General features: G+C 46.8%; 1 protein-coding gene across 3 annotated transcripts in view; it reads right to left on the reverse strand.

The window, feature by feature from the left end:
- The window catches only part of HERC2 (HECT and RLD domain containing E3 ubiquitin protein ligase 2), a 296865-nt gene that overhangs the window by 104317 nt on the left and 172494 nt on the right, over positions 1-20054 (reverse strand). For all 3 annotated transcript variants that reach the window (XM_069757837.1, XM_069757836.1, XM_069757835.1), the window contains exons 47-51: positions 19353-19492; positions 19086-19184; positions 18790-18958; positions 18582-18707; positions 8129-8237 (exon numbers count right to left, since the gene is read on the reverse strand). In XM_069757837.1, coding sequence (XP_069613938.1) covers positions 8129-8237; positions 18582-18707; positions 18790-18958; positions 19086-19184; positions 19353-19492 — 643 coding nt within the window. The remainder of the gene's footprint in view (positions 1-8128; positions 8238-18581; positions 18708-18789; positions 18959-19085; positions 19185-19352; positions 19493-20054) is intronic.

The raw sequence follows: 20054 nt of genomic DNA on the forward strand, positions 1-20054 counted from the left end.
GACTTTAATCCTCGTTGTTGAACTATCTGAGCCACCAAGTGGATTCCTTTGGCCCTCCACTCCGTCAGCACTCCAAGGGCCGCAAACTCAACCAAATTATTATTAAACCATATCGGTGTAAATTTAGTCAGCCCCGTAACCCCCCGAATCTGTCGCAGTCTGGTCCATAATTTATATATCAAAAACATAGTTGGGTATAATTTCCCCAATACTCCCAAGGAACCATCCTCCAGACACTGCGCTACCGGTCGTCGGTCTGTCACCCTCTCCATCAAGTGCTGTACCGCACTGGAGGACACCTCCCGTGCCCAGCCCTTCAAATGTTGGCTCTGGGCTGCAAGAAAGTATAACTCAGGATTGGGTAAAGCCAATCCTCCATCTTCCTTGGGTCGCTGAAGCGTCTCCAGGCGAATACGTGGGTACCGCCTCCCCCATATCAGACTTCTAAATAGAGCATTAATCTGCCGGAATTTCCCACGTGGAATCCAAACTGGCGCGTTATGTAGGACGTAGAGTAATTTGGGCATCAGAACCATTTTAATTAGATTAACCCTCCCCACCACCGATAAGTGCAATTTATTCCATGCATCCACTTTTGCTTTAAGGGCGCCCACGAGAGGTGTCAAATTCCTATACAGAAACTCTGTAACTGGCATCGAGATCCATATTCCCAGGTATCTGAAAAGGGATACTACCCTAAGCCGCCCCTCTCCCAATGGCTCACTTCTGCTCTCCTCCACCCCATCCACCTCAAAGAGGACCGATTTATCCCAGTTTATCCTCAATCCCGATAAGTCTCCAAATTTCCCAACGATCTCGATAGCCCCATTCAAGGCTTCATCCGGGTCCGCTAGGAACAGTAGGATGTCGTCTGCATATAACGCAATCTTCTCCTCAACACTCCCATAACTGAACCCAGGGACTTCATCCGACTGTCGGATCTTGGCGGCCAATGGCTCCACAGCTAAGGCAAACAGAAGGGGCGACAGTGGGCAACCCTGCCTCGTACCTCTGGCCAGCTTTATAGGCTGAGAAAGTTCCCCATTCACTCTAATTCTAGCTGTTGGTAGTGAATATAACAGTTGAGTCCACGCCACAAATTGCGGGCCAATACCCATACATTTCAACACCCGCCAGAGATATCCCCACTCCACACTGTCAAACGCCTTATGGGCGTCCAAGGATGCAATAACCCTTCGGCCACAATTGTCAGACTTCAGCTGCAGGTTCATATGCAGCCTCCGCAGATTAACCGCTGTAGATCTGTCAGGCATAAAACCAGACTGATCCGGATGCACAAGGTTAGTAATGACACTAGACAGACGGGTAGCTAACACCTTTGCCAAGAGTTTGACATCAATGGTTAACAGAGAGATTGGCCGATATGACTCAGGCTTCCCCAGATCCTTATCCTCCTTCGGAATAACCACTATAATAGCCTCCCTCATAGATGCTGGGAGATACCCTTTACATCCAGCCTCCTCCAGTACTAACTTTAATCTGGGAATCAGCACTTCCTCCAAACTTTTATAGATTTCGGCTGGTAACCCATCAACCCCAGGTGCCTTCCCATTGGCCATAGACTTCAGCGCCCGACTCAGTTCCTCCTCGGTGATAGGGGCATCGAGGCTCACCCTATCCTCCTCACTCAATTTCGGAAGACCCAGACTCTCAAGGAAAGTCTCCGTATCTCCGGCTGACTCATTGACCCTGGAGGAATATAAGTCCGCGTAAAAGTCCGCAAAGACCTTTATAATATCAGGTGTTTCAGATACCCTGCTCCCCCCATCCGAAACCAACGAGTGTACATATGAGGTACTACGCTGAGCCGCGGCTACCACCGATAGCATGTGTCCCACTGTTTCTCCCTCCTGAAAATAAGCCACCCTCTGAAACTCCCGCTTCCTTTCAGCTTTTCCCAGCAGAATCTTTTCCATACAATTTTGCGCTGTTCTCAACCTTTTCTCTGCCTCGGAGGTCCCCAGTACTACCATCTCGTCCTCCGCGGCTTTCAACTCTTCCAATGCCACTCTCTCCGCTTCCCTTGTCCTCTTCTTACACCTACTAATGTCTCTAAAAAGTAGCCCTCTCAGGTACGCTTTCATTGCATCCCAAACAGTCAGAGCATCAGTACTCCCATCATTTAACGCAAAGAATTCCGTCACCTCCTTCCCTATACCGTCCAAGTCAATACTCTGTAACCAGTTAGGATGGATCTTCCATTCTCTCCCGCTTGTAGTCCGTGTCCCCAACAACCTAACCTCCACCTCAATTGGACTATGATCCGAAAGGGCCCTCGGCAGATAACGCACCTCCCCCACCATTGTGTCCAACAGGCGGTTACCCAGTGCCATATCAATTCTGGATAGCGTAGCATGAGCCGGCGAATAGCACGAGTATCCTCTCTCCCCAACATGTCTGACTCTCCATAGATCAATCATGCCTAATTCACGCACATAGGTTCCAAATGTTGTAGTGTGCCCCTCCGACCTATTCTGGGCGTTCTTATTTTTATCCCAAAAGTCATCGCATATATTGTTCAAATCCCCAATAATTAAGAGTGGCAGTGGTTCCCATCGTTCCACCCTCTCCAATACCTCCCTGATCTTCTTACTTGAATATGGAGGTGGAATATACATTGCCGCAACACACAATCTCACTCCATACAATATACATTGTATCACCACATACTGACCCTCAGCATCCACGCATACTTTCACCTCTTCATACTGCACTCCCACCGGCACCAACACTGACACACCTCTTGAGTACGTCGAGAAGGTAGAGTGATACCCTTTCTGTATCCAACGTCTATTTAGTACGTCCACTTTCTCCTGTATCAAGTGCGTCTCTAGCAAGCATATCATAGAAGCCCGTTGATCCTTCGCATACTGCAAGCTCGCAGCTCTCCTAGACTTATCCGCCAGGCCTCTCACATTCCAGCTCAATATCTTAAAGCGGTCCCCTATTATGTGACTCATCATCCTTAGTTATGTCAATACTCCCGGTTCTGAGCTGTCTAACTTCCCTCCCCACCCTCACCCCTCCCCCCCCCTCCCCCACACCCCCCAATATTATACATTCTGCCTCTTATCAAGAGTGGGGCACCATCACCCGTTGCGAACACTCTTGCTAAACCTTCTCTTTCCGCCTCCCGCTACCGTTTATAACAGAATTCGGCGCAATTCTTAGAAGAACAGTATAATTAAACCTGTATTATATTACAACTGCAAGAAACTAAATAAACTTTTTAGTACGCTGCACACCCTTCCTCCCTCATATTTCACCGCCGCACCAGCTCTCCCAGTGCGTTCCCTGAGTAATACCCAACTCCACCCTTCAACCTTCACATTTCAATTACCAGTGTACTGTCAGTCAATCTCTTTTTTTCCCCTTTTTGAAAGAATTAAGATACCTCCCGACCAACCCGCCCCACATTTTCAATCTCCTTTCCCTTTAAGTTTTTTAGCGTTAAGATCTATCCACTGGGTAGCGTCCTCCGGCGTCTGGAAAAAGTGAATCTTATCCATCGCTACCACTCTCAGTCGTGCCGGAAACATCATGGAGTATTGCACTCCCAGTTCTCTCAGCCGTCTCTTGATACCCGTGAACATCATCCGTTGTTTCTGTACCAGGGCGGAATAGTCAGGGTAAATAGCAATTCTTTGACCTCCAATTGTCAGATCCGTCATGTCTCTAGCCTTCCTCAGGATAATGTCTCTGTCTCTGTAGTTTAGGATTTTGGCAAGCATGGTACGGGGACTTGCTCCAGGGACAGGTGGTTTCGGTGGGACCCTGTGGGCTCTCTCTACCGCAAATACTTTTGTCAGTGCTGCATCACCAAAAGTCTCAAGGAGCCAGCTTTCAATATACTCCGTGGGATTCCTCCCCTCAGTTTTTTCAGGGACACCCACTATGCGAATGTTATTTCTTCTGGACCTATTCTCCAGATCCTCATTTTTTGCAGCTAGCTCCGATATTGTTTGAGCAAACTTCCTCTCCGCTTTCTGCAGCTGCACTATATGGTCTTCTGCCGTGCTCACTCTTTCCTCCACAGCCCCCACACGTTTGTCAATCTTCTGCAGGGCTGCATTTATCTGGGCTGTATCCCCTTTAACCTCCTGTATCTGCTGGGTCAGGGATTGTTTGCAGGATGATACCAGTGCAAAGACATCTCTAAGGGTGGGCTCTGCTCCTGACTCCTTATCTTCAGGTCCCCCTACTACCACCGCCATGTCACCATCCCTGCTCCCCTGTTGTACCTCCTGCTCCTCTGCTGGGCTTTCCTCCTCTCCTTCTGTGTCTGTGTCCACTCCGTCGTCCTCCTCTGCTTTTCCTGTGTTCCCTGCGGCTTCCACTCTAGCAAACTGCTGGAGCTTTGCCGCCGCTGACATGAGCAGTGTATTTTAATATATGGAGGACTATGAGGAGTGTATTATACTATATGGAGCACTATGAGGAGTGTATTATACTATATGGAGGACTAAGGAGTGTACTATACTATATGGAGGACTGAGGAGTGTATTATACTATATGGAGGACTGAGGAATGTATTACACTATATGGAGCACTATGAGGAGTGTATTATACTATATGGAGGACTAAGGAGTGTACTATACTATATGGAGGACTGAGGAGTGTATTATACTATATGGAGGACTGAGGAATGTATTACACTATATGGAGCACTATGAGCAGTGTATTATACTATATGGAGGACTAAGGAGTGTACTATACTATATGGAGGACTGAGGAGTGTATTATACTATATGGAGAACTGTGGTGAATATTAGAATATATGGAGGACTATGGGGTGTATTATACTAAACAAGCAAAATTCATTTTTATTTATTCATCGAGTGATTGGATTGTTTATGTGGGAACAGAAATCCTTGTTCTCAGAAGCACATCGCCGCTGTAAACTGTAGAAGTGCTGCTGATAACATGATACTGTATTGGGACAGATTGATCTAATTGTGATTGTTCTGTCCCCATCATTCTTTCTCAGTTGGTGTAAAGAGGCCGGGAAACAAGCGAGCGACTTCAGTATTGTCGATCACACTCGTTGCCTGAGATCAGTGCATGTAAATACAGCAGAAATGCTTCCCAGGGAGAGGAGGCAAGGATGATGACAGTTGTAGTTAGCACCTGATGCCTGGGAATAGCGCTAACTCTACTGCTTTTCCCAGCCGCCAAAGCATTTAATTCTGGTATGTGTAATGATTTTTAGGGTTGATGTCAGCTGCGTAATGTCAGCTGCTATCAATCCCTGGTTTATGTAATGCAGAGGTGTCTATCAGACACCCCCACTACTAGCCCAGACCTGGCGAGACCCAGCGACTGAAGAGCTGTCACGGTAGTAACAATACTGCTCTTCACAGTCACCGAGCTCAGCGCAAGGCCCGGAATATCTGAAGAGCGGTGATGTTATGGATGTCACCGCTCTTCAGAGTAACCAGGTCTCGTGCTGCGCAGCGGAACCAAAAGTGGCTGTAGGCAAAGTTTATGGAGCATCAGAATGAGGCTCCATAGCCTTTGGTCATCTCATCCTTTCATTATCTACGAGATCCAGTTATGTAGGTAAAGTAGCGGCTTTTCTTGGTACTGCAACTAAAAGCAATAAATAGGACCGAGCTGTAATGCTGGATACAGCTGTAATTATATGTTATATAGTCGTGTTACACTCCCCTCACTTCTTGTAACCTACAAGTGTTCAAAGATATTATACAGTCACCATGTGACAAGTGGGCCTGTGTAACTTCAAATGCCAGGGCTGAATTTTAGTCGCAGTCCAGCCCTGCCCGTGCCACCCATGCTACTCCCATATTGGCAGAGCTGGCTGAAACCGGTGTGTAATTGACAAATGTCACAATATTTTTGTGCAACTAATGAGTTGAGCCAAAAAAAATTTGATTTACGGTGTTCTTTACAAGAATTCTGGCGTAAAAACCTTAGTGAATCGCCACCACTATCCAAGGTTTTCATGAAAAAAGAGCTGGGGTCTTGGGCAAACGGCGTATGAAGGGAGATAAGTGCTTGGGCTGTCCTATCTATATACATGTTCACACATTTATGAATCTTTGGTGGTATATTGCAGTTGGCTCATCCACAATCCACAGAAAAAAGACGACTGAGGGGCGATCTAATAACCATGTATAAGTATATAAGGGGACAATACAAATATCTCGCTGAGGATCTGTTTATACCAAGGAAGGTGACGGGCACAAGGGGGCATTCTTTGCGTCTGGAGGAGAGAAGGTTTTTCCACCAACATAGAAGAGGATTCTTTACTGTTAGGGCAGTGAGAATCTGGAATTGCTTGCCTGAGGAGGTGGTGATGGCGAACTCAGTCGAGGGGTTCAAGAGAGGCCTGGATGTCTTCCTGGAGCAGAACAATATTGTATCATACAATTATTAGGTTCTGTAGAAGGACGTAGATCTGGGTATTTATTATGATGGAATATAGGCTGAACTGGATGGACAAATGTCTTTTTTCGGCCTTACTAACTATGTTACTATGTTACAATTGGTATGATGAACCGGTGAAGGACTGTGCCCCAAGAAAACTCCCTTTATAGCACGCCAATGCTTATTTGCCTTCTGTGTTCTTTATACATGTTTTTTTGTGTGGGGATCTAGTACTCCTTTAGTGTAGGAATATCTCTGTATAGCCTACAGTGGTCCCTAGGCTGCGGGTAGTGGGTGTTCCATAGTGGTTATAGGGTGCAACAGGGCCTCTAGGGACAGCCACCGTGGAGTGGGGGCGCCACAACGTTTCCCTGTAGGGTGCCAACCCCCGCAGCCAGGCAGGTATGAGTATAGTGCTCACTAGGGATGCCTAGTATACCCCATTTTTAAATTCAGTGTTTGTGTGAGCACATATTGGTCTTATATCTTTTGGTCAATTTTGTGGTGTGAACCAACGTGCAGGTTCAATTAATAAAGATTATGATTTTAGGGATATAGATCATCTCCACAACACCCAATAGAGAAGACACGAGGGGTCAGTGGGTGCTCATCTCCACAACACCCAATAGAGAAGACACGAGGGGTCAGTGGGTGCTCATCTCCACAACACCCAATAGAGAAGACACGAGAGGTCAGTGGGTGCTAGTCTCCACAACACCCAATAGAGAAGACACGAGAGGTCAGTGAGTGCTCATCTCCACAACACCCAATAGAGAAGACACGAGGGGTCAGTGGGTGCTCATCTCCACAACACCCAATAGAGAAGACACGAGGGGTCAGTGGGTGCTCATCTCCACAACACCCAATAGAGAAGACACGAGAGGTCAGTGGGTGCTAGTCTCCACAACACCCAATAGAGAAGACACGAGAGGTCAGTGAGTGCTCATCTCCACAACACCCAATAGAGAAGACACCCAATAGAGAAGACACGAGGGGTCAGTGGGTGCTCATCTCCACAACACCCAATAGAGAAGACACGAGAGGTCAGTGGGTGCTAGTCTCCACAACACCCAATAGAGAAGACACGAGAGGTCAGTGAGTGCTCGTCTCCACAACACCCAATAGAGAAGACACCCAATAGAGAAGACAAGAGGTGTCAGTGGGTGCTCATCTCCACAACACCCAATAGAGAAGACACCCAATAGAGAAGACACAAGAGGTCAGTGAGTGCTCGTCTCCACAACACCTAATAGAGAAGACACCCAAAAGAGAAGACGAGGGGTCAGTGGGTGCTTGTCTCCACAACACCCAATAGAGAAGACACGAGAGGTCAGTGGGTGCTAGTCTCCACAACACCCAATAGAGAAGACACGAGAGGTCAGTGAGTGCTCGTCTCCACAACACCCAATAGAGAAGACACTCAATAGAGAAGACAAGAGGTGTCAGTGGGTGCTCATCTCCACAACACCCAATAGAGAAGACACCCAATAGAGAAGACACAAGAGGTCAGTGAGTGCTCGTCTCCACAACACCTAATAGAGAAGACACCCAAAAGAGAAGACGAGGGGTCAGTGGGTGCTTGTCTCCACATCACCCAATCGAAAAGACACGAGGTCAGTGGGTTATCGTCTCCATAACACCCAATAGAGAAGACACCTGCAGCGACACAAGGAGTCTATGAATGCTCGTCTCCACAATGCCCAATAGAGAAGACACTTACGTGACTCCAGGGTGAATGCTTGGCACCAATTCCATTTCAGACAACAGTCCGGTCCAGTGCGACTGCTGAGGGAAGTCCACAATCACATCTTTCCCATTGGCACTGAATGCTATCAGAGAGAAGTAAAAAGTTAACTTCATGAGTACACACATCTAACAAAGTAACAAACATGCTGCTCATTAGTTCTAAGCATTTAACATTAAAAACAAGATAATTGGAATATTCATGATTTTTTGGCAAAATGGTTTGTGGCCCAAACAACAATGACTAAAGGTAAAACAACTAAAGACCGATTAAGACAAAACATTTTAACATAAAATTCATACTGAAAATTTGAACATGGTGGTCTGTATAACCAAGCAGAAAAAGTGTCAAGAACTATTAATTAAAAAAGAAACGCACAGGGGAAAAACAAATAAAGAGAACAATGCTTTCTGACCCTGTAACTTCTTTCTAACACCTTACTAATAGTAGATATTATACGGTGCTAGTGTAGTAAGGGAGGAAACAGCTGCAAATAGGACAACACCACACAGTTGCCAATAAACAGGTAATTTTGTGTACTCACCGTTAAATCCTTTTCTCTGAGCCAATCATTGGGGGACACAGGACCATGGGTATTATGCTGCTGCCACTAGGACACTAAGTAATACAGAAAGGATAGCTCCTCCTCTGCAGTATACACCCTCCTGCTGGCTCCAAGCGAACCAGTTTGGTAACAAAGCAGTAGGAGCTTAAAGGTACCTTCACACATAACGATATTGTTAACGATATCGTTGCCTTTTGTGACGTAGCAACGATATCGTTGATAAAATCGTTCTGTGTGACAGCGACCAACGATCAGGCCCCTGCTGGGAGATCGTTGGTCGCTGAACAAAGTCCAGAACTTTATTTCGTCGCTGGACTCCCTGCTGACATCGCTGGATCGGCGTGTGTGACACCGATCCAGCGATGTCTTCACTGGTAACCAGGGTAAACATCGGGTAACTAAGCGCAGGGCCGCGCTTAGTAACCCGATGTTTACCCTGGTTACCATCCTAAAAGAAAAAAAACAAACAGTACATACCATATATACTCGAGTATAAGCCGAGATTTTCAGCCCATTTTTTTGGGCTGAAAGTCCCCCTCTCGGCTTATACTCGAGTCATATACCCGGGTGTCAGCAGGGGAGGGAGAGCGGGGGCTGTGTAGTCATACTTACCTGCTGCGGCGTGGTCCCTGCAGTCCCTGGCTTCTCCGGCGCTGCAGATTCTTCCTGTACTGAGCGGTCACATGGCACCGCTCATTACAGAAATGAATAGGCGGCTCCACCCCCATAGGGGAGGAGCCGCATATTCATTGCTGTAAATGATCGGTGCCATGTGACCGCTCAATTACAGGAAGAAGCTGCAGCGCCGGAGAAGCCAGGGACTGCAGGGACCGCGCCGCAGCAGGTAAGGGGAGCGCAGCGCTATATTTACCTGCTCCTCGCTCCGGTGCGGCTCCGTCTCCAGCGTCCTCTAGCAGTGACGCTCAGGTTAGAGGGCGCTGTGACGTAGTCAGTGCGCGCCCTCTGCTGAGCGTCAGTGCTGGAGACGGAGCCGCAGAGGAGCAGGTAATTATTGAAAGCGCCGGCGTCCTGAGAAGAGAGGTGAGTATGTGATTTTTTTTTTTTTTTATGGCAGCACCAGCAGCATTCTAAGGAGCACCTATGGGGCCATAATGAAAGGTGCAGAGCATATATGGGGCAGCATTCTAAGGAGCACCTATGGGGCCATAATCAAAGGTGCAGAGCATATATGGGGCACAGCATTCTAAGGAGCACCTATGGGGCCATAATCAAAGGTGCAGAGCATATATGGGGCAGCATTCTAAGGAGCACCTATGGGGCCATAATCAAAGGTGCAGAGCATATATGGGGCAGCATTCTAAGGAGCACCAATGGGGCCATAATCAAAGGAGCAGAGCATATATGGCACAGCATTCTAAGGAGCACCTATGGGGCCATAATCAAAGGTGCAGAGCATATATGGGGCACAGCATTCTAAGGAGAACCTATGGGGCCATAATCAAAGGTGCAGAGCATATATGGGGCACAGCATTCTAAGGAGCATCTATGGGGCCATAATCAAAGGTGCAGAACATATATGGCACAACATTATAAGGAGCATTTATGGGGCCATAACCAAAGGTGCAGAGCATATATGGCACAGCATTAAGAGGAGCATCTATGGGGCCATAATCAACGGTGCAGAGCATTCTATATAGCACAGTAGTATATGGAGCATCTATGGGGCAATAATGAACGGTATGGAGCATCTATTTTTATTTTTGAAATTCACCGGTAGCTGCTGCATTTTCTACCCTAGGCTTATACTCGAGTCAATAAGTTTTCCCAGTTTTTTGTGGCAAAATTAGGGGGGTCGGCTTATACTCGAGTATATACGGTACTTACCTACCGCTGTCTGTCCCCGGCGCTGTGCTCTGCACTCCTCCTGTACTGGCTGTGAGCGTCGGTCAGCCGGAAAGCAGAGCGGTGACGTCACCGCTCTGCTTTCCGGCCGCTGTGCTCACACAGACAGTACAGGAGGAGTGCAGAGCACAGCGCTGGAGGACAAACAGCGGTAGGTAAGTATGTAGTGTTTGTTTTTTTTACTTTTAGGATGGTAACCAGGGTAAACATCGGGTTACTAAGCGCGGCCCTGCGCTTAGTTACCCGATGTTTACCCTGGTTACCGGCATCGTTGGTCGCTGGAGAGCGGTCTGTGTGACAGCTCTCCAGCGACGCTGCAGCGATCCGGATCGTTGTCGGTATCGCTGCAGCGTCGCTTAATGTGAAGGGGCCTTAACATTTAACCAGGATGAACTACATCAAAACTAAGCCAACACAGAAAACCAAAACCGTTAGGCTAACAGGGTGGGTGCTGTGTCCCCCAATGATTGGCTCGGAGAAAAGGATTTTACGGCGAGTACACAAAAATCCCTGTTTCTCCTACGCCTCATTGGGGGACACAGGACCATGGGACATCCTAAATCAGTCCCTGGGTGGGAAACAATGCAAACTGCAATTGCTCCTTGTACCCACAGGTTACACATGCGGCATAGCCGCCTGCAAAATTCATCTACCGAGGCCTGAGAATGAATACGGTAATGTTTTGTAAACGTATGCAGACTGGATCAGGTCGCAGCTCTGCAAACTTGTGCTGCCGAAGCTTGGTGCCGGATGGCCCAAGATGCACCCACTGACCGAGTGGAATGAGCTTTAATCCCTGCTGGGACAGGATGACCTCTGACTCAGTAGGACTCCTGAATAGCTGAACGAATCCATTTGGCTATTGTTGCCTTGGAAGCGGGAAACCCCTTCCTTGGCCCTTCCAGGAGCACAAACAGGGCATCTAACCTGCGGAAGGACGCCGTCCGCGACGTGTATCTCTTGAGAGCTCTCACTAAATCCAGTGTGTGAAGGGCCTTCTCGATGCGATGTACTGGTGCTGGACAGAGAGACGGTAAGACAATCTCCTGATTGAGATGAAAGGATGAAACAACTTTTGGCAAAAAGGACGGGGATGTTCTCAAAACCACCTTATCCTGATGAAAATTCAGGAACGGAACTTGACAAGACAGAGCCGCCTGCTCTGAGAATTGTGACCGAAACCAGGAAGGCAACCTTCCATGAAAGAAAGGACAGGGAAACCTCCTGTAGAGGTTCAAAAGGAGCTTCTTGCAAGACTCCAAGGACCAGATTAAGGTCCCATAGTTCCAACGGCATCTTATAGGGCGGCACCCTATGGGAGACTCCCTGAATGAACGTCTTCACTTGTAATCTGTTGGCAATCCTGCGTTGGAACAGAACGGACAGGGCTAAAATCTGCCCCTTGAGAGAACTAAGGGCGAGACCCCAGTCCAAACCCATTTGTAAAAATTCGAGGATGGAAGGAATGGAAAATTCAAGAGGAGAACGTCCCCGATCGTTGCACCAGGAAAAGAAGGTTTTCCAAGTGTGATGATAAATGCGCATAGACGTAGGCTTTCTAGCACTGATCATGGTAGACATGACTTCCGGAGAGAAACCTGCTAGGGTTAGAACCCAGGACTCAATGGCCATGCCGTCAAACACAGGGCCTCGGAGTTCTGGTGGTAAATGGGGCCCTGTGATAGCAGGTCTGCGCGATTCGGTAATCGTCAGGGAACATTGGTGACTAGTTGAACTAGTTCCGCGTACCACAACCGGCGCAATCAGGATTACCGGTACTTCCTCCACGCTGATCTTCTTGATGACTCTCGGCAGTAAGGGGAACTGGGGAAATATGTACGGAAGCCGAAAATGATGCCACGGGAGTACGAGTGCATCTGCCTCGATTGCTGCTGGATCGTGGGACTGAGCTATGAAGTCGGGAAACTTGGAATTTAGCCGCAAGGCCATCAGATCCACGTCCGGAGTTCCCCAACGACAGCAGATCTGGTGGAAGATCACCGGATGGAGAGACCACTCCCCGAAGTCGAGGCCATGACGACTGAGGAAATCTGCCTCCCAATTGTCCACTCACGGGATGTGAACCGCAGAAATCATTGAGCGGTTTTCCTCGGCCCAACGGAGAATGTAGCCTACCTCGTTCATGGCTGCCATGCTGCAGGTTCCCCCTTGTCGGTTGATGTATGCCACTGCAGTGGCATTGTCGGACTGAATCCTGATGAGACGACCCACCAGGAAGGGATGGAATTGGAGAAGAGTTAACCTGATTGCCCGAATTTCCAAGATGTTGATCGGAAGGCGTGATTCCTGAAGTGACCAGTGGCCCTGAGCAGTGTGATGTAAGAACACCGCTCCCCAGCCTAGAAGACTGGCATCTGTTGTCAGAACTAGCCAATGTCCTGGAAGAAAAGACTTCCCTCGATTCAGGGAGGATTTTAATGTCTACCACCTGAGAGACTGTGACTCAGTGGGGGAAGGAAGAACCGACGGTCGAGGAAGAACGGGTTCCTGTCCCAAACAGCTAGGAGGGCATGCTGTAAGGGACGGAGGTGTAATTGGGCAAATGGAACCACCTCCAAGGCTGCTACCATCCTGCCGAGGACTCTCATACTGAAGCGCAGAGAGTGAGTGTGAGGTTGAGAGAGCTTCTGAGCTTCCCGCTGTAAGGATAAGATCTTTTCCGGGGGAAGAAGCACCAACCACTGGGACGAGTCCAGTATCATTCCTAGAAAGGAAGTTTGCTGAGCCGGTACTGGGGAAGACTTTTTTAAGTTTATCTTCCAACCCAGGTGAGAAAGACCTATTGTGATGTTCACAGCCTCCTTGCAGGCGTGGAAAGAGGGGCCTTTGAGGAGGATATCGTCTAGATACGGTAGCACCACCATGCCTCGGGTGTGAAGGATGGCCACGGCGGCCGCCATGACCTTGGTGAATACCCTTGGAGCGGTGGCGAGGTTGAAGGGCAAAGCAACGAATTGGAAGTATTGTTCCTGTACTGTGAAGCGAAGGAACCTCTGGTGAGAAGGGAAAATTGGAATGTGGAGGTACGCGTCCTGGATGTCTATAGACACCAGGAACTCACCTTTTTCCATGGAGGCGATGACAAATTGTAGCGATTCCATTCAGAACCGTCATACCCTGACAAACTTGTTCAGTAGTTTTAGGTCCAGTATGGGCCGTACTGTACCGTCGCTTTGAGGGACCGGGATAATAACTCTGATGCCTTTGCCCTGGGAGTAGAAGACAGGAAAAAGCGATTTGGTGGAAGAGAGGAGAATTCTATCTTGTATCCGGAGGACACTAGGTCGCAGACCCATTCATCATGAACGACCGAGAGTCACGCGTCGCTGAAGGAAAGCAGGTGGCCGCCTAGTTTGAGTGTGTCCCCTGGATACCACAGGGAGTCATTGTGTGGGAGATCTGCCCGGTCTGGATTCCCTGGATCCTGACTGCCTAGGCCTGCCTCTCCATGAAGGGGAAGATTTGTAAGAGATTTGGGGGCCTCTATCCCTACGTTGTGTCGGGCTGGGTCCGGAAGGTGTCGAAGTAGAGGACCAATTTGAGTTGGAACGGGGGAAAAAAAAAAAAAAAAAAAGAAAAAAAAAAAATCGAGACCGAGCAAGCTGCTGTTGGTTTCAAAAGGGTCTCTGTTGTGGGAGAAATTTACTCTTCCCTCCAGTGGCGTCGGAAATTAATTGATCGAGTTTTTCGCCAAATAGGCGACCGCACTGATATGGTAAAGAAGTCAATGACTTTTTGGAAGCAGAATCGGCACACCAGTCCCTGAGCCATAAGGACCTCTGAATGGTAATGGCATTTGCTGCTGCTTGAGAAGCACAGTCAGCGGCATCCAGAGACGCGGTCACTAGAAAATCCCCAGATCTGGCTATCTAAGTAGCAAGGTCTACTACCTCGGGGGGGAAGATTGGTATCCAGAACAGCTGAAGACAAGACCTCAGCCCAATGGGTCATAGCCTTAGCCACCCATGTAGCGGCAAAAGATGGAAAGAGTGCGGCTGCTGAGGCTTCAAAAGCTGAACGAGCTATATTGTCGATCGGTGGGGTTTTTAATCGAGGCGCCCTCTGAAGAGGATAAAATAGAGTCCCCGGGGAAGGGGGTGGGGGGGTTGTCCGCAATGTGTCCACCGAAATCACTAATCCCTGAGGCTGCGATTTAGAACGCTGGAGCAGCGCTGCAGCATCAGTCCTGTGGGTGTCCAAAGATGTCCGCCAAGATCAGGAAGAGAAGGCGCTTCTCGCAGAACAAGAAGCGCCGGAGAGAGTGGACGGCAGTAACCGCCGGTGGGCGGAGCCAACGTTCCAGCCTGGACGAGAGAAAAGTCGGGGGCTACATTTTAAGCTTGCAGTTGCGGCCTGGCGCGCCGTGGCCGCTATTTGTTCGGACCAACATGACCCACGCACCCGGGCTTTAAAAGGTATATGCGGACCTCCCTTATCCCAGGGACCATGACATCCCTCTTCTCCGGCGGTGCATGAGTATGTGTAACTCGCGAGAAGGTCCTGCAGCGTTTCCCAAGCCGCCAGGACCTGCATGACGTAGGAAGTCACGTGTTGCAGCAGAGTAGAAGGCGCAGTAGGGACCAAGTCCTTCCGACGCGTTTCGGAAATATATGGCTTCCTTCCTCAGGGATGGTCCACTTTAGGATATGGCTGCATTTCATAAAGTATGTCCCATAGGCATGATTATGGTTAGTAATGGTTATAGATAGTAAAACGCAAACAGTTCCACCTCGCTGTTAAGTCCCTTGGGCTTTAGGGAGTCTAAATCAAAAATCCACCTGCTTTCTGCACGGGACATGCGTTTGATAAAGTCCACTCTACTCCAATCTTTAGGGACAAATTCAAGACCAGTAACTATGGACTATACCTGAGGAAGGAAACCATGTATTTCCGAAACGCGTCTGAAGAAATTGGTCCCTACCGCTCCATCACATAACTTCCTACGTCACGCAGGTCCTACCTGCTTGGGAAATGCCGCAGGACCTTACCGCAAGTCCCTGCAGGATGCGTTTTTTTTCTCCATAGACTTTCATTAGCGACGCATTGCCACGTGTTTTTGCAGTCCGTCGTTGCTTGCAACGTTTTTTTGTCCATCGGTTCCACTTTTTCCGACCGTGCATGCGCGGCCAGAACTCCGTCCCCTCCTCCCCGGACCTTACAATGGGGCAGCGGATGCATTGTAAAACTGCATCCGCTGCCCCCGTTGTGCTTTTACTTCACAGCATGCGTCGGTACGTCGGGCTGACGCACTGCGACGGGCCCGTACCGACGCTAGTGTGAAAGTAGCCTTAGAGGTAAACCATGCCACTGAATACCAGATTGTTGGTGTAGTCTTAGTTCACTTTTGGGCTTTTACATACCATTCCCATTACTTTTGTTTGCAATTTAGTCCACTTAATATAGGTACCTTTAGTGCTCTGCTTACCACTGTCACTATTTAGGACAATCTGGAGAAATTACCTTGTCCCATCATATTCATACGTTCATTGATTCATTGTAGTTTCTTTCTAACACCTGTGCGCCATGTGCTGGAGTTTGCAGCCTACGGTACTTTCCTGTTGTGTCAGCCACCATTCTTTGCAGGCACAGAGTGGTCACTGACCGCTACTGCCAATGATTTAGCAACTTTTGCTGGAGTGATGTTGACAGGGTGGCAGCTTCTTTTTCACTCTGCTCTGTTGACCGGGAGGGACTGCTGGGTCATTCTGATAGGCAGCGGGCATCTGGCTGTCAAAGTGGGGAAGACGGCTGTCAATAAGAATGATGTCAGCAGTACCGCCATGTCAGCAGAGCAGCCAGGAAGAGGAAGTGCTGCTCAGAAGACCGAGAGCAGCTGATCTGACAGCAGGAGCAGTCACTGCTCTGTGCCAGCGGGGAACGATGCCGGCCACAACATGAAGGTAGTGCAACTTCAAAGATAAAGCCGTGTGCACTACTACTAGTGGTGCCCAGGTAGGTTCCCACACCATGTGATACTAAAAGAAAGAACCTGGCACTCAACTTAATGCTCGTGAAATTTTAATGGTAGTAGCCAAAATACGTTTCGGTCCTTTATCTGGACCTTCATCAGTTACGTACTATGATGAAAAAGTGAATGACTGTAGTGTCATATAAGGCACAGCATGGTCTGCAAAAGAAAGAGAACAAAAAAACCGAACAAATGTCCAAATAAATTAAATAGATTTATTAGAAATAAATATACCAAATGGTAGAGGGGAAGGAAAACCAAAAAGAAGGCACAATACCAAGAAGACGGGGGCAAAAATATATATATATATACATATAATCACATTGTAATCATCAGTACATGATATAAAAATCTGTTCAAAAGAAGCCCTACAACACTGAAAATTATTGAATACAAAAGATTGCACAAAAAATAATAAGAAAATAATTTATCATATATGGCCATGCACCTTTTTTTTTAAAAAAAGAGAGAGAGAAAAATGGCCCAGAGTACTGAATTGTGTATATGTAATTTATACTCACTTAGAGTGCAACTAGTGCTTGATACATGCCATAAAAAATATATATACAATAGTATGCTGGCATAAGGTGCAACTAGTGTTAAGAATGTGCAGTCACATGACCTGGAGTACTAAGTTATCTATGTGTAATTTTTTCTGACTTAAAGTGCAATTAGTGCTTAATATATGCCATGTGAAGGTACTTATAAACATAGGCATGGGCCACACATAATATTAAATGATCACTGTTGAAAAGAAATATTAGGCCAGGAGCATATGTTACCTATAGTGCTGCCGTCTCTTGGATGTGCCACTCCCCGACGCGCGTTTCGGCGTCAGCCTTCGTCAGCCCAATTATTTTCTTATTTTTTGTGCAATCTTTTGTATTCAATAATTTTCAGCGTTGCAGGGCTTCTTTTGAACATATTTTTATATCATGTACTGATGATTACAATGTGATTATATGTATATATATATATATATATATATATATATATATATATATATATTTTTTTTTTTTTTTTTTTTTTTTTTTTTTTTTTTTTTGCCCCCGTCTTCTTGGTATTATGCCTTCTTTTTGGTTTTCCTTCCCCTCTACCATTTGGTATATTTATTTCTAATAAATCTATTTAATTTATTTGGACATTTGTTCGGTTTTTTTGTTCTCTTTCTTTTGCATATATCTCTTTCCGATTTGTCCGTTATTTCGTCCATTATGGGATATGTATAATATCTTATATACACAAATTGCATACCTTATGTTTACTAAGAATATTATGAATCTTTATATCCCTTGGAATCCCCGTGTCTGGACACAAGCACAGCACCTATCAGCGTTATTAAGTCCAGTCTGTGTGCCTAAACCTATCTGCGCAAATACCAGACGCAGACCATGCTGTGCCTTATATGACACTACAGTCATTCACTTTTTCATCATAGTACGTAACTGATGAAGGTCCAGATAAAGGACCGAAACGTATTTTGGCTACTACCATTAAAATTTCACGAGCATTAAGTTGAGTGCCAGGTTCTTTCTTTTAGAACAACATGAAGGTAGGTCGCAACTCTGATCCATTACACATGGAACAAAAACCAATACTGTTTGTAATGGATCCAGTAAAATTGATTTACAACTGGACATATGAACAGAGCTTTGCTGAATTCGTCACACACAAAAAAAATCTAAATTCATAGGCAATAGTGATGAGCGAGAATGCTTGAGAGTTATCAGAGTATCTTGAGCGTGCTCAGGTAATATGTTCAGTTTCTGCAGCTGCATGAATTGCCCGAAAGGCTAACCCCCCCCCCATGTGTTACGATGTCTAACTGCTGCAAATCATGCAGCCGCCGGGACTCTAACATATTATCCGAGCACGTCCAAGATACTCCGATGACAGCCGAGCATGCTCTGATAACACTATATCGGAGCACGCTCGCTCATCACCAATAGGCAAAAAACGTTTAGCAAAAACTATTGGCTTGCTTTTAGTAATACAGTCATAAAATACACTACCTTTAACGACACCCACACTCCTGTGAGTAACAGAACCCCATTTATATTTGGGTGTTGTAACCGAAGCCTTCACTCTCACTTTATCACCAATCTTGATGTGGGAATGGGAGCTTTGTGGAGGAAAACCTGCAGAATAGAAGTACTGGTTACTTCTATCCTTCTTCCATACACCAGCCTACCATATACATACAAAGGAGGAAAGACTTACCTAGTAGCTCCACATGGATGTATCGCACCCAGTAGGTTCCACCTTTTTGCTGCCAGTCACACTGAACATTCAAGTCATGGAGCCCATCACGGTCTAACTTAATGACTTTACCTACATCTCCTTCACAAACTTCTTCATATGTCCTACAGCATCTCACCATCATGCCAACCTTAAGACATAAGCAGTATTACAGACCTGCAAACATCTCCTCCAATTACCATAATGGCTGAAATAAGATTGCAAATTAAGGGTTAGGTATGGAAATTTCAGAAGAACCAAATCTGGATGCAACCTACCTGAATGTTCTCCCTCACGTAGACGGCATAGTCATCATTGCTTAAAAAGTCTGCCCTTTTCTTGTAAGTCTGACTCTCGGTCACAACTGCGCCATTTGACTGCAGGGGATAAAGGTAAAGATGAAAACGTCAAGGTCAAAGTATGTAACATACGGAAACAACTCAATGACGTAACCAACATCAAAAGTTAAGAAACTACAAAGATACACAACCGACAAATACCGGCAAATGTGCCCCTAGTAATGAGGCAGCCCAGTCAACACTAACATCAGGATATGCAGCTTCCATCTCCTCCACTTCTTCCACCACCTCTTCATCTGACTCTTCAGAGGCCGTCTCAAAATCTGACAGCTCAGCGACCTGGATGTCAGGGTGATCCAGCAACCATCCAACTAAAGCCTCCACACCTAAAAACCAGAGGACCAAGTCAATACCACACAGTCTTTCCACTTTGCTTTCTAATTTCTGACAGGCACCATATAATGCCCTGGCACCTTGTTACCCCTTTGAAAAGGAGGAGGAGCGAGTCTTGCCTGGATAATTCAATAGATTGGAAAGCAGTCCATTAAGAAAAGACATTTCTATAAATCACTCACAAAAAATAAAAATTAAAAAAATCTTGACATGAAAGAAGAAAAAAGTATTCCTTTATTGCCAGCTTGGTGTGTTACCACTAGGTCTAGCAACCAGCTATGAAATATAAACAACCCTTATTAAAAATCATCTACATTCCCAAAAATGGAGGGACTTAACCCTTTCCCGTCATGGCCAATGATCATCTTTGAACTTAGGTATCCCTCCTCCTCTAAGAGCCGATTTGCTATGTAATATGAGGACAGCATGAGGAAGGGGTTAGAACACAGATTTCAATGATGTGTCGCATATAAAGCTGTGTGCAGTTTACTTACACTGAAGGTTTTATCACCAGGTGATTATCATTGTCTTGACTACAGCCTGTACATGTTGCTC

The sequence above is a fragment of the Ranitomeya imitator genome, chromosome 3 (genome assembly GCF_032444005.1).
Source record: "Ranitomeya imitator isolate aRanImi1 chromosome 3, aRanImi1.pri, whole genome shotgun sequence".
In the NCBI taxonomy this organism is placed as follows: domain Eukaryota; kingdom Metazoa; phylum Chordata; class Amphibia; order Anura; family Dendrobatidae; genus Ranitomeya; species Ranitomeya imitator.